This window comes from Diadema antillarum, unplaced genomic scaffold (genome assembly GCF_040938485.1).
Source record: "Diadema antillarum isolate AM-2024a unplaced genomic scaffold, OU_Dant_1.0 seq00001664_RagTag, whole genome shotgun sequence".
Classification (NCBI taxonomy): Eukaryota; Metazoa; Echinodermata; class Echinoidea; order Diadematoida; family Diadematidae; genus Diadema; species Diadema antillarum.
This window is the reverse complement of record NW_027272363.1, coordinates 378978-392604: the sequence shown is the minus strand read 5'-3', so window position 1 is coordinate 392604 and position 13627 is coordinate 378978. Positions and strand designations below refer to the sequence as shown.

Below are 13627 nucleotides of genomic sequence, written 5' to 3'. Positions count from 1 at the left end.
GTGGCAACTACAGGTGAGATACACGCTAGGTACTGTCAAGTGCGAAGATCTCCGGGTAGCAAATTTGTTTCCCCGCAAGTCAAGCCGCAAAACTTCCCCAGATACGGTCTGACAATGCCATGAGCATGCTCAAACTTGTTCCGAGTGAGTCGTGGGGGTTCGCTCGCAGAGGTACCTGCAAAACACCAGTAGGAGACCCTTACCGGCAGCACCTCGCAGGCAACTCCAACGTAGGTACTTCTCAGTACAGTATCCGTAAGTCGCTCGTAACAGAAAACGGATTGATTTCAAAGCTCTCACGCAGGACACACGGAACACACGCAAGTAAAGTAGCACGCCTCTAGCAGGTAAGAAATAAGTGTGAAACTCGGAAACATTCTTGTCCGCCGCGGAAAGTTCTCCTGCGTTCTTGAAAATCCCTCCTCGCAATAAGCCCGCGTAGCTTGCCCGGAAAGGTGTGACACGGCCTTAAGTGATGCTGAACTTGGTATGTGTGCCGCTTGTGTTGGTGAGCTGCTTCAGATACAACAGTTTACATGGTAGCGCACAGACTAGTAGTTTTAATAGATATAAAGGGATCGTTGTAAACTGCAACAAAACGAACCCCGCCTACTCGGCCATCCTGACACGGCTCGCGGAGGCATTTGTACAGACAGTCAAATACTCTCACAATCACGACACAAAGGCGAGTTCGTCACAATATAATATATATATATATATATATATTTCTAGGTGTTAATGAAATAATCTAACTGATTATCTTTTCACAGACATCACTTTGCCAGCAAAGGAAGAGAAAATTGAAATTGAACCAATCAAATACCACACTGACGAAGGTACGAGGGTTATCCCTTTTGTTACTTTTGTAATCATACCCTACTTTTTAATGGGGTGTGAATTGGGCAGGATGAGTTCAAAGATTAATGTTACATCGATTACTGTTACACACATAATTTAATGATATGCTTTAACTTTGATTGTCAGTGCTAATTTTTCATTTCATTTTTGCAATTTCTCCCTGCGTGGTTCCGAGGGGTTTACAGATTTAATGATTCATTATAGTAACCCGTCCCACGAACAGACTATTACACTCCCAAACATTGACTTTCCGCTTTCTCTTAAGTGAGATTTTACAATCCTTTCTAAGATTCTCATAAGCTTTGGACTGATAAATGAATTATCCCACTCTGTTTAGAAAAAATAAACTATAACTAGAAAAGATTGAAATTACATGCCACCAGATAAACAGCTACACATTGAATCAGATTTTGAATGTAAAAATAATATTTTTCATAATTAAGCGCATGGTCATGAATCACAGATAGTAGCGCGGAAATAGCAAAAGTAGAAGGCAATGGATACGCTTTTTGTCATTTGCTTCCAACTCAATGTTCTCCAAAAGAAGAAACAAGGAATCCAAGGATGTTTTTTCTGTGTAAGAATATCACAACTGATTCTCAATTAATTGATTGTATCTATCCAAACACTAAAGATAATTTGACTGACTGATTATGATACATGATATAATTGTTTGTGTGAACACCTGAAAACTCGTTTAATCCATTTTCCATGTATCTAATTTTCTTTTATGCAGAGCACATTGCTGACTTCGAAAACGCAATCGCTGTCATTCATACTTCTTCTGTAAGGCCAACATTAAGTGTCTCGTTTGTAAAATCAATGTGACGCATAAGCAGAGGTCCCGCATGATTTCTCTGTATAAGGCCTGAAAATATTTTCACCCCTTCTATTATCTTTTTGAAGGGACAAAAGTTAAATATTAACAAAATAGCGACGATGCTTTCTAATAAATAATATATTGAAACGTTTCAAACGTGCAAGCTGTCACCTAAAACTAGAGGAATTGCAAACAGTTGAAAAACCTGAAGTTTAAACAAGATCAGACATTAAAGCAAAACAAGGGGGAATGGAATATCGCCTGTCTTCTATCTTAAATTTCGAAAAAGTGGCTGAGAGCTTCAACGGTCATTTGGCTATCAAGCTAGTAGGTTAATACAAAAGGAAGCTTACGCGTAAGTAAACACACTTGTTTTTGTCCTCCAAAGCACAAAAGTAAAAATTGCAGAAAAAAAAAATGACATGTTGTCTTTCATTTGCAAATGCCCTCCATAAAGAAGACAACAAAAGACCACTTTAACACAATGAGAGACGTGAATGAAATGGCAAAAATAAGTTTTTCTCTTTCTCCATTTATAACCCGTAATGAAAACAAAGAGGGAAACGAAAGGGGGAAAATAAGAATTCTGTCAACTCAAATTTTAAATGACATAGGGAGTAATAATTATGCATAAACATGATTAAATGAACAGAGTTTCGTTATTCCATTCATTTGATCTGGTAATTTAAGAATTTATAAGACAAATTGGAGAACCAAACATTATTTACAATTTCCTACAATTAAAAAGGCAACTAAAAACAATTACAATTGCATCCATGTTTGTTAATAATAGATTCTTCTCTTATTTCATTTGAATTTAGGTTTGTATTTTCCTCCATTACTTTTAGCCTTCATTGATCTTTTGGGCTTTAAAGATATCATCGAGATCATAGGTTTATTTTTGCAACTTAACTCGTGTCCTTTTTTTTTTTAATTTGTTGCTTGCTCTTATTGTTATATGGAAGAGCACCTACGCATGAATGACAACTTGCTCAGTTTTGCAATTTTTACTGTGCCCTGTAAATGAAAACCAAAGGTGTTCACTCATGCGTAAAGTTTTCCTTTTTGTTGACATACCAAGTTTAAAGCCAATTGAATTATCTGTAATATGCTACATAATATATTTACTTTTCAGCCAAATATTATACGATAGATATAACGTTGAAAACGTGGTTACTCTCTCTTTGCTAACTCGTTTTGAGATGTTGAATATTCATAGAGGAAAGACAAAGAAATGATCTAAACAGTGATGTGTAACGAAAGTAATCTGTACCTGGTTGATAATGATGATAACAATGATACTTAACGTGAGTATCCAGAGTGCTCGATCAATATTAACTTCACTTTCAACCCTATTTTCGGAGTAATTACTGTTTGAAAACGAATGGCAAAAAGAAAATGCATATTCATAGTCATCCATTATGAATTTCACAAAATGTTGTGATTGCCCATTTAATAACTCTTCCTAAAGGTTTGTATCTACCGTTCCTTAATTTCTTAAAGCTTTAACCAATATTAAACTCTGCTGCATTCTTTGCAGGGAGTGAAGTGTTGCCGCCATTTCCAATACAAAGCAAAAGGGCGCATTCATAATATTATCACAGAGCCTTGGGTTTACGATGGTCTTGGGGAAGATGGTGCTACGGGCCTACAAGTCGTCGTGAAACACAAGTACTCCTTGAAGGAAGTTTGGCAATGCCTGGAATTGGCACTGGTTGACTACCTTAATAAGCAAAAACTTCTGACCGGTGCGTATTCGATCCTGCAGGAGCTGGGTAAAGCACGAGATAAAATTATGTATATATATATATATATATATATATATACATATATATATATATATATATATATATATATATATATACATACTTATATATGGGCCTTGACGCGAGAAAAGGGCCCTTAGGGCATTAAATACCGAAAATGAGTTTTCACCTCCACTCTGTGGAAGGAACTCTGACGTATTTGGATATGGAAACCTTTTTCTGTAATTCCAATCCTAAATGACCCCATAACGTCATTAAAAAAAAGCACGTTTTCTCCAAATCCTGTCACTTTTTGATGCGTCTACGCATGTGCGCGCAGTTAGCTAGTTGATCTTTTTTTTTGCGCGTATTGCTTTGTCAAACTTCCGCACCGTTTTCTGGCGTTTGCGCGCAGCGGCGCTAAGGGCCCTTTTCTCGCGTCACGGCCCATACATAATGTCATACAACTGTACTTACATAATATACGTATCAAAAGTCACAACTTTTTTTTTAGTCTCTGATAGAGAATTCCAAATAATTTGAGCAGTAAATGAAAGAATCACGCAATGATTATTAAGATAGATTTTCAAAACAGTTTCAGGAACTTTGTATTGTAAAAAAAAAATAATAAATAAATACAAAAGTGGAAACGGAATTTTGACCATTATTTTGACTCTTATCATCGCCAAAGTAATATCAAAGTCACTGCCGTTATAAGTTTGACAAACGACATTTGAAACCCTTCCCGTTCGTTTGGGTAAAATCGTAATCTTTTTCATCCCTTGACACTGCACTGCAGTAAGTCCGTGCACAGTACCATCGTATTCTACCATGATAACGAGTACATGTGCTCCAGGCGAGAAGAGAGACTGTGACCAGAGGTGTACTTTCTCATGCAACGTGCCCGGATACACACCAGCTGCAGGGGTAGAGCTAACTTGCTGTGAGAAGGGAGCCTGGTCTGAAACATTTCCCACCTGCCCAGGTAAACTTGTACTCGCCACCTTTCATTCTCAAAGATCACATTTAACCAGTTCGTTTTAAATGTAATTCTACCTCGCAATAACTTCTTTCCCTCTCTCTCTCTCTAAAGAAACCGTTGGTGCGGCTGAGAAGGAAGCCCAATAGAAATAGCGCTTGATACCCAAGCTGAAAGTAGCAGACTGTACACAAATTCCTTGTCGTGTTACAACCTTGCAACAATTCCTGTCGTTAGTCCGACAAAATGATAAACTCCGAAAGTTCGTCAGTTCTAAAAGGAAATAAGGTTCACTAGTACCGAAAAATGTAACCAAAGAAAAAAAATGTTATTTCGGGGGTCTGTAAAACTGAGGATGATTTAAGGTTCTTTTAATAATCCGAAGTGAAATAAGTTCAGTTATTAAGAAAGTTTTGTGGACAGCCTAGGACATTATAGGTATGCTTGTGTCACTCTTGCTGACTTCTCCTCTGCATTTCAATACTACAATGAGGTTTTATAAGTTAAAGGAATAGAGTTCAGTCAGTTTTTGTATTAGGCGTCATGTTTGATGCTATGATAACTTAAATAGGGTTTTTTCAAGGGTGTGTTTTGTCTCAAGTTCTGTTCATACTGTATACCAATGATTTCAGTTCCGTTGCAGCACATGTTGACACCACCATTTTACATTTGTTTTACTCCTCAGTGGAGAGTACTATATTGGTGTTGAGATGTGTGGCCTCGTATAGCAGTCTTAGGAAAGGAATAATTGCTCAAATCATTTATACTGAAACAAGCAAACAAAATTACTGGTGTGCAATACCAATGGGATGATATCTGCAGACAAAGACTTATTAGGAAGGTTGAGTGTAATTGTCTCATGCGCAAATCACCCCCTGTCTGAGAATTATGTGCAAATGCAAATGCCATGCCACATTCTTGTGTATTTTATCACTCGCATTCTTGTGTGTGCTGTAGCTGTTACATTCTTGTGTGTGCTGTAGCTGTTACATTCTTGTGTGTGCTGTAGCTGTTACATTCTTGTGTGTGCTGTAGCTGTTACATTCTTGTGTGTGCTGCAGCTGTCACATTCTTGTGTGTGCTGTATCAGCCACATTCTCTGTGGGATGTTGTTCAAATTTGTGACTGAGTTTCATGGGGAGTTTTATTCCAGGCAGTACGGTTGTTCCAGATTTTCATAGGATGACATGTCCATATTTTGTTTGTATGTGCTGTATTAGCCTTATTTTTTCTTGTTGTGTTTATTGTATTTTGCAACTGTTGTTATAATACTTGGGATAGATATAGAAGAAACAGATGCAATATTGAATGTCATGGATGTACATTTTGTTATTGAGTGGTAAGTTTCTCTGTGGTATTTTACATGAATTAATGACGTGTGTTGTTATTGTCTTTGTTCATTTTGAAATGTGTGTTTTATATGTGTGTATTTATGTATGCCGCTTGAATCATAAAAACTTTCCATTTTATGGACAATAAAATAAAACAAAATAAATGGAATGAAATGAATGAATGTATGAATGAATGTAATGAAAACAAATCTGAGTTTGGGGGGGGGGGGGGACCAGGAATAATACTGGTCCTTGTTCTTCATCAATCATCAATCCATTTGAGTTTGGAGTATCTTATAGCATCAAACATGTTCTCGCAAAGAGACATTCATTTGCCTTCTAAGTATTTGCCTTCTAAGAAACGTGTTGGTCTAAAACTTACGATGTGACTTCACTAGTGTTCTGTCTTGTCTACATATGCATCTGGGACAGAAGGGGTGCCAGCGGATCAGTTACAGAAAGGCTCAGCCCGTCCAGACATTCAGAGACTGTTTTAATGTCATCGGTCAGTGATAGCAGTCATGGAACATCCACAACTTCCGTAGGAACGACAGTATCGAAAGTGACAACAAAAGTACATGTATCTGTTGGTGGCAATAATAAGGGTGAGTTTCGGATATCAATCCTGGAATCATTATCAAAGATTTTATACAAGGCTACAATAATTTCATAATTATAAAATAGTGATTACAGAATTTCATCAAGCATACTCTCACCGTTGTAACTCTAAATACTTTGACAGGAATTATCAAAGGTATAGTTTTTAAGTAGTATTTCTTGCTGTTAATTTCTATCATTCAGGTATAATAATAATAATAATAATAATAATAATAATAATAATAATAATGATAGTATAGTTATGATGATATTGATAATAATAACAGTTATCATCATTATTATCATTATTAAAAACATAAGTAACTATAATAATAGTAGTAATAATGACAACAATAATGATAATAAATCACAGTAAGCGCTAATCACATTGAAATGTCTTTAAGCGGTGAGAAGAAATGAAGGAAAGAAGAAGCAATATACAGTTTTATAATGTTCAGACTTATATAACAATTACCACCTCTCTGTCGATTGATTGAGACAAAGTTATGATTCACAAAGTTGCAAACATCCTTACAACACCGCTACGTTTGAAAGGGGTGTATAGTAATCAGCAGCGTGTGGCTGTCAATCGGTCTGCACGTATTGTTGGAAATGTCTCCAAGGTTATTACCTTTTAACCATTTTAGTACCACTGACTTGGAATTCCCTCAAGTATATATTGATATATTGATCTACAAGATATACATTCTTTTTTTTACTTTAATGTCGGACAGTGCGTTGTCAAGGTAAAGACATTTTATTTTCTGTTATATTTCTTCTAATAAAATTCATACAAAAGTTATCGATGGAAGTGGCTTCCTCATTTTGTTTTCTTCTCATTATTGACTTGGAAACTTGGCACTGTGACCAATTTAATCTCCAGATGTGCGAGACACATTGTTAGTCCACATCATACAATGTGTTGCCACAGTGGCAACTTTAAAAATAAAGTCACACACACACACACAAATGGCTCGGCCTTACTCTTTCAAATGTTTAGCATTTGAATTTAGATATGACACATGTGCCTAATAAAATTTCAGATGTGCAAAATATATCTTTCTTCAAAGTCCAGCAATGCTTTGTAACGGTAAAAACAGTTTCTTTTGCAATTAAAACAAAAATCATACAAAACTGCGAAGGTTTTTGTTTTTTAACTCCCCAAGTATCACTATCATTTTAGTATTTGAAGCAATGTCTTACATGGAATTTTATACATGCGACCAAATAAGTCTTAAGGTGTGGCAAAACGTATCTTTCGTAAACGTTAAACAACGCGTTGCTATGGTAACCATGACAAATTACCAAAAAGGGGAAAGAGTTTATATTATATACATATCTCTCTCTCTCTCTCTCTCTCTCTCTCTCTATATATATATATATATATATATATCTATACATATATAAACATATATCGGAAATGCACCGGTACACATGTCTTAGATTTTATTACGTTTAATTATATTTTTGATTACACATTTACAGCTGCATTCAGCAACGTCAAAGAAATTTGCCCTTTTGAAATTCAAACTCTAACATCTACCAGTTGTGTAAGGGAAATTTAGCAGTATCTAGTTTGAGGTTATCAATACATCAAAATACTGTGGATAATTTATACCGTGTTAAAATATAATGAGACTGTATCCTCTTGTTACTTTTTCATCTTTTCAGATTCAAATCAAACCTCATTCCTGTACCTGTTATTCTTAACATTATTGGTTCCTGTTGCTGTGTGTTTCATCCGGAAGTGCAAACGGAACGACGTATGTCTGCTTTTACAACATTGATGAAATAAGGATTAAAGCAGTGAAATTAAGTCTGTATTTGGAGGGGGAACTAGTACAACCGGTCCAGAAAGAAAAATGAATCAGTGATTAATAAGTCATTCATTATAATGCAAAATGACACAGATGTTTAATCAGACATTTATACTTCGCACAAGTGAGCTCACTAATTATGTTCAAATAATGAGACCTATATATTGCATGCAAAGATTGCCGTAGCAATGTCAACCAAATTAGATATCACCCTCTTCCGTTCTTGACAAGAAAGATCAATTACATTTTCAAAGTCGTTACATTATATCCTGCATTTTCAAATTCAGTGGAAAATCAACTCAACCGATTAATTTCTCAAATTCTCAAATGACTTTGTCTCATAACACATAATTATTTCATTCCTTGGAAAACTGCAGCTCGTGTTGTAGTGAATAATGTACTGCATATCATGTCTTGACATTTCTCTCTTTTATGATCTGTTTATTTCCGTTTTAAGAGTTACCAGCCTCTACATGAATCTCAGTTCGAAACTCCGGATGAATCCTCCCCATCAGAAGCAAGTGGTCAGTATAATTACATCGTTTGTTTGTTTGTTTGTTTGCACAAAAGAAGTCATGTTGTTTGCCAAGCATTGAACACTTACCGACTATCTACGTTTGCTGCATCTATGTATCTTATGACGTCAAGTCTCTAACTCCTTATGTGCCATGGTGCAAACCACCTATGTGCCACATTATTCCGAGACAGCAGCGTAGTCATGCTTTGGGGAAAGATTTTTTTTTTTTCGAATCTATGTAAGTTTTATAGACTTTTTTTTCACCCTGGACATGTAATAAGCAAAATTGTAGAGAATATGTCAAGCTTTGCTTTGATGTCTTGTATGACAAATCGATAATCTTTTTTTGTTGTTGTTATTGTTGTAGAAGCATAATTCTTGCACACAAAGCAGCGACAGAAATTTAGAATTAATTTTTACTATCATATGAAGTAGGGAACACCGCTTGATGATAGTCAATCACCACATAAAATGCACGCTTCATGTTCCAGGACTGGAACTGCGAGAACCGCTTTCAGTGTATTGTGGTATTTGGCGATTTATCGATCGGTTTGTACGGGTTTGTGGGTTACATGGATCTCTGCTGCCCCTTCGACTACGACCTAATGACAACTCCGATGCCTCCGTCCGTCCTCAATCATGTTTCTTGGTGTCAAGCTTTATGTCTATACATTATGGTATTTAGAGTTACAGAAGCAGAGATTGACTGGCAGTCCTCTGAGAAGATAATGGTATCGAGACTCTCCGTGTGTAAATGTCAAATGGTAAATTATCTCCGCGATTTAGCAGATGCCGTTGTTGATATTTGCAGATATTTTTCCCGATACTGATGGTTCCTACACGCAGAAGATCAGTCCTGCACAGCCAACGGAAGAACAGCTAGATCCCAAAGAGGTGGGGAGTGCATAGGTTAGACCTTATGCGTTGTCTGAAAATTGTGTAGTAGTCGCGCTTACTGCTTCAAATTATCGGCATCATTCAGAGTGTACTTCTGACAGTTTCATGGTAGAGTGTATCAGGATACACATTCATCCAAATGTAAACAGTATATATATATATATATATATATGATGTCCTTTTGTTTTGTCAGATCGTCTGCTACGTATGCCGTATAGCCGAGGCCGAAGGCTTGTAAAAGGATTAACGCGAACACAGCGACGTCCAATGTCACGTATTGATTATCTAATAACATATATTATATAATATATGATATATAATATATAATGTACAATATATGATGCATAATATATAATATATGATATATAATATATAATATATGATATATGATATTTGATATGTAATATATATTACATAATATGTACTATATAGCATTTAATATTTAATATTTTATATATGATACATAATGTATAATATATAATATATGATACGATGAGACCCAGGTGTATAAAATGGTACCCATTTATACACGTGGGTCGAGAGAAACATAGTGGGTAATAACATCTTGACCAAGGACGTAAGCACTGGGTGGGATTCGAACTCGGGAGTCGGGAGTCTTATCCACTATAATTCCCCCCCCCCCCCCGCACCAGAGATGTCTTTAATGGTGTAAAAGTGGTAATCGAATGATTTTGCTACCATAGATTTTGAAGGTCTGAAAATATAGTGTGGAGCTTTAATACTTTCCTGTTGAGGTCGTTGTCGTCATTGTAATTCATGTCTGCTCTACTGTGTTTTGCAATGTTAAACATGAAATCAAATGAACGCTTTCTTCCAGAATTACTCAATGAACCTGAGGAACAAAGGTATGGCATTTATTATTAACAACAACAACTTCATGGACCGACGAAAGAGAAAGGGATCAGAAGTTGACGTAATGAACGTAACTCACGTCTTCCGGGAAATCGGCTACAAGATCGTAGTTGTTCAGGACCTCACTGCAGACGTAAGTTTGTCAGGATTATCTTTTAAAAGGACAGCAATATTCAGAAAAGAAAAAAAGCTGGAGCAAAGACGTCAGTTATTTGGAATTCTTCACAACATCGCAATCTAAAAAATGTACCTCTTATTCCAGAGTAGTCATATTCATCAAAATGTGGTAAGAATATTCATTTTCATAAAGGTTTGTTCCTGCCACTTTTCAATAAAAATATGACATTGAAAAAAGGTTCAGACACAACCTACATTTACCCAAGCAGTAAGATGGAATTATTAGAAATATGTAAGCATGTTACAACGTAATGCGCAACACAAAGTGATTAACAAAAACTATGAACCGGTAGAAGTAATGATAACGAAAACATCGGAAAAAAAATAGATAATTTTCTACTAAAAGAAAGCGGCATTGACTGATCTTGGGTAATTTTCTTTTTGTTTTTATCATCTGATAGGAGATCAGGGACTCGCTCGCCTCACTGAAGACAAAGATTCGGCCATCTCACACCTCGGCCGTTCTCGTGTTCATGAGCCATGGAGACCGCGAAGGGATTTGTGGGAAGGATGGTCACGTCATTACCGTGGAGGAAATCAAGGATATGTTTTCCGGGAGGAACTGTCCATACTTGAGAGGAAAACCCAAAATATTTTTCTTCCAGGCTTGCAGAGGCGGTAATTGCAATTGCATCTTTTTTTTTTTCAATTACTGATTTGAGGTGGCTGTCTGATAAATTCACTTAGTGTATAGATGGAAAGTTTTATTTAGTCTTTACCTTTTGTTAGAGGGAAGCGAATGGATTATTCGTTTTGTGGCGGAGGTATTAACACGAGAACGAAAATACAAATCAAAAACACATTTAACGAAACTCCTTTCTTACGTAGACATCAATAGAGCGAAAGTGCTTGTGAAGGTTCGAGTGAAATCGGTAAACCGTTAGTTCATGAATTCTTGAAGTTGCCCATGTATTCACCAAAGCACAAGTTGTGAGGGTAAAAGTAGAGGAGTCGGAGTGTCGTTATTCAACTTTGCTTGTTTGGTTGTTTGTCAAAAGTTAAGTTGAACACAGAGCAGACTTGTACTTGAAGAATTTCAGAAGATACTATATATCCCGAAGTAGCGAAATTGAAGACTTTTAAAGTACTAAATCACGAAATTCAATTAGGTCTACTGTGATTATCGTATCAATAAAAAGGTCCACCTGTCTTGTCTTGGTGTTTTTTGTTGTTGTTTTTTATTCCGAAAAGTCTATGAAAAAAATAACAATACTTTGTATCTCGAGGCTTTTCTTTCATTAACTTTTTTTAACCCGCTACTTCTTTCATGTGAGAACAGGAGACACGAAGCCAACAAAAGTAAGATAACAGGAACCTGTATGATTGGTTTGTTTGTTTGTTTTTTGTTTGTTTGTTTGTTTCTCCAGATAAAGTGACAACGAGTGCAACGGACAAATCAGCACAGCCGATATCACAGCCTGACAGGTGTATAAGTAGAGGTGCCGGCTCGTTTAACCTAGTTGACATTGGAGATGAATCAGGCAAGGAAGACAATAACAGTGTTTTGTACGCGGCTTGCCAGACTTCGGGGAATCCCCAACCGGTTGAGTTTGACAACGTTCCTGACAATGCGCACATGTTCATTGCTCATGCGACTTGCGAAGGTGAATGAATGCTCGTGGGAAAGTATAGACTACACCAACATTATGTCACTATTACGTGAACTAAGATCGTGACGATAACTACGATGGTAACATTAACTTCCATTTTCTACGTTGCTGTATAATTGATTGGCAGTGATTGGAGTGACGAATCGCACGACCTGGTTCAAGCAATATAGTGTGTGTGTGTGTGTGATTTATACATGTATATACATGTAGATCTTCGTTGAGAGCTTGAATATTGCGACACATATGCCTCCTTAAAGAAGACTTAAAAGATAACTGACGTTACTATACTGGTTAAAACAAATTGTAATTTTTCATTTGAACCAAGATAGATTAGTTCACTTCATTCAATATCGATACTTTTTGACGATTACACAAAGGGTTTTCCCACTTGTTCACCAACCCATCCCAGGCTATGTTGCACTGCGGGATAACGTCAACGGATCTTGGTTCATTCAGGCATTGTGTGAGGAACTTCTTGCCGGGGCGCACCTGTATGACCTTAGCACCATAATGAACAAGGTGAGATCATGAGAGAGACGAGATTTTTAAAAGTGCATATTACTGATTAGCATTATAAACAATAGTAGGCCTATGGTCTGACAATGAGCAATCAGCTGGCAAAGAGTAAGCATTGTTAAAATCAGATCAAATCAGATCAAACTTTCCTCACGCAAAACAGCATAGGCCCTATATGAAATGCGAATGTGATTGAACTACTTTTTTTAAGATTATAGAAAAACGCAGGTAATTCGTTTTTATAGTTCAAAATTCACTGATGTGAACTATTGTCAAAGTAGACCCCTTTTTCTTGCAGTCATGCTCCATGTACCAGTTTTCCTTAATTTCATCTTGACATCTGAGAACACTATTGACTGTCTTAGGATCTGTGGATTGCATCGAAATAATTTGCAGTCCCGAAATCAGAAATTACCTTGTGGCGATTTTTTTCTGGCACAATTTGCAAGTGAGCATGCCTCTTTTTTTTTTCGAATTCTCACAAAGGTGAGTGGGCGTGTCCAAAGACAACGAGGCTGCGTACGCCAGGACAATGGTATGGTAATCACCTACCAGACAACGCAGACGATCAGCCAGGGGATAGTGAAGAAGATATACTTCTTGCCCAAGTATCCTCCCGAAAGATTCGCGGCAGTCCCCCGGTGCATGGAGACGGCGACTAGGAACCATGTTGTGTGATGTAATTCATCGTATGTACGTCATCCACTCATCTAATGTGTCGTCATTGCTCCCTGCGGAACTGTAGACCGACTAAAGGAATGTTTCATTTCGCAGTTTTGTATATGCATTATTAACAGTAATTGTTCTCTTTGTTTACACGAAATAAAAAAAAATGAAAGGTGATATTTAATCCCAGGCTAATGAAAAACCACTGATCAATATCAGACAAC

At 36.7% G+C, this 13627-nt stretch overlaps 1 protein-coding gene across 1 annotated transcript; it reads left to right on the top strand.

The window, feature by feature from the left end:
• Positions 1-8610: 8610 nt before the first annotated feature.
• On the top strand, positions 8611-13415 carry LOC139711510 (caspase-3-like). Its single transcript, XM_071623386.1, has 7 exons — positions 8611-8671; positions 9476-9558; positions 10400-10567; positions 11013-11229; positions 11979-12215; positions 12631-12740; positions 13224-13415. The coding sequence occupies exons 3-7, from the start codon at positions 10409-10411 to the stop codon at positions 13413-13415; spliced, it is 915 nt and encodes a 304-aa protein (XP_071479487.1). The 5' UTR covers positions 8611-8671; positions 9476-9558; positions 10400-10408.
• Positions 13416-13627: the final 212 nt, after the last annotated feature.

Bases quoted from the DNA above. Each gene is read 5' to 3' on its own strand.
- LOC139711510 (XM_071623386.1), top strand. From the start codon at position 10,409: ATGAACCTGAGGAACAAAGGTATGGCATTTATTATTAACAACAACAAC. The intron at 12,216-12,630 runs GTGAATGAATGC...AACCCATCCCAG, and splicing joins TGCTCATGCGACTTGCGAAG to GCTATGTTGCACTGCGGGAT. The intron at 12,741-13,223 runs GTGAGATCATGA...ATTCTCACAAAG, and splicing joins TTAGCACCATAATGAACAAG to GTGAGTGGGCGTGTCCAAAG.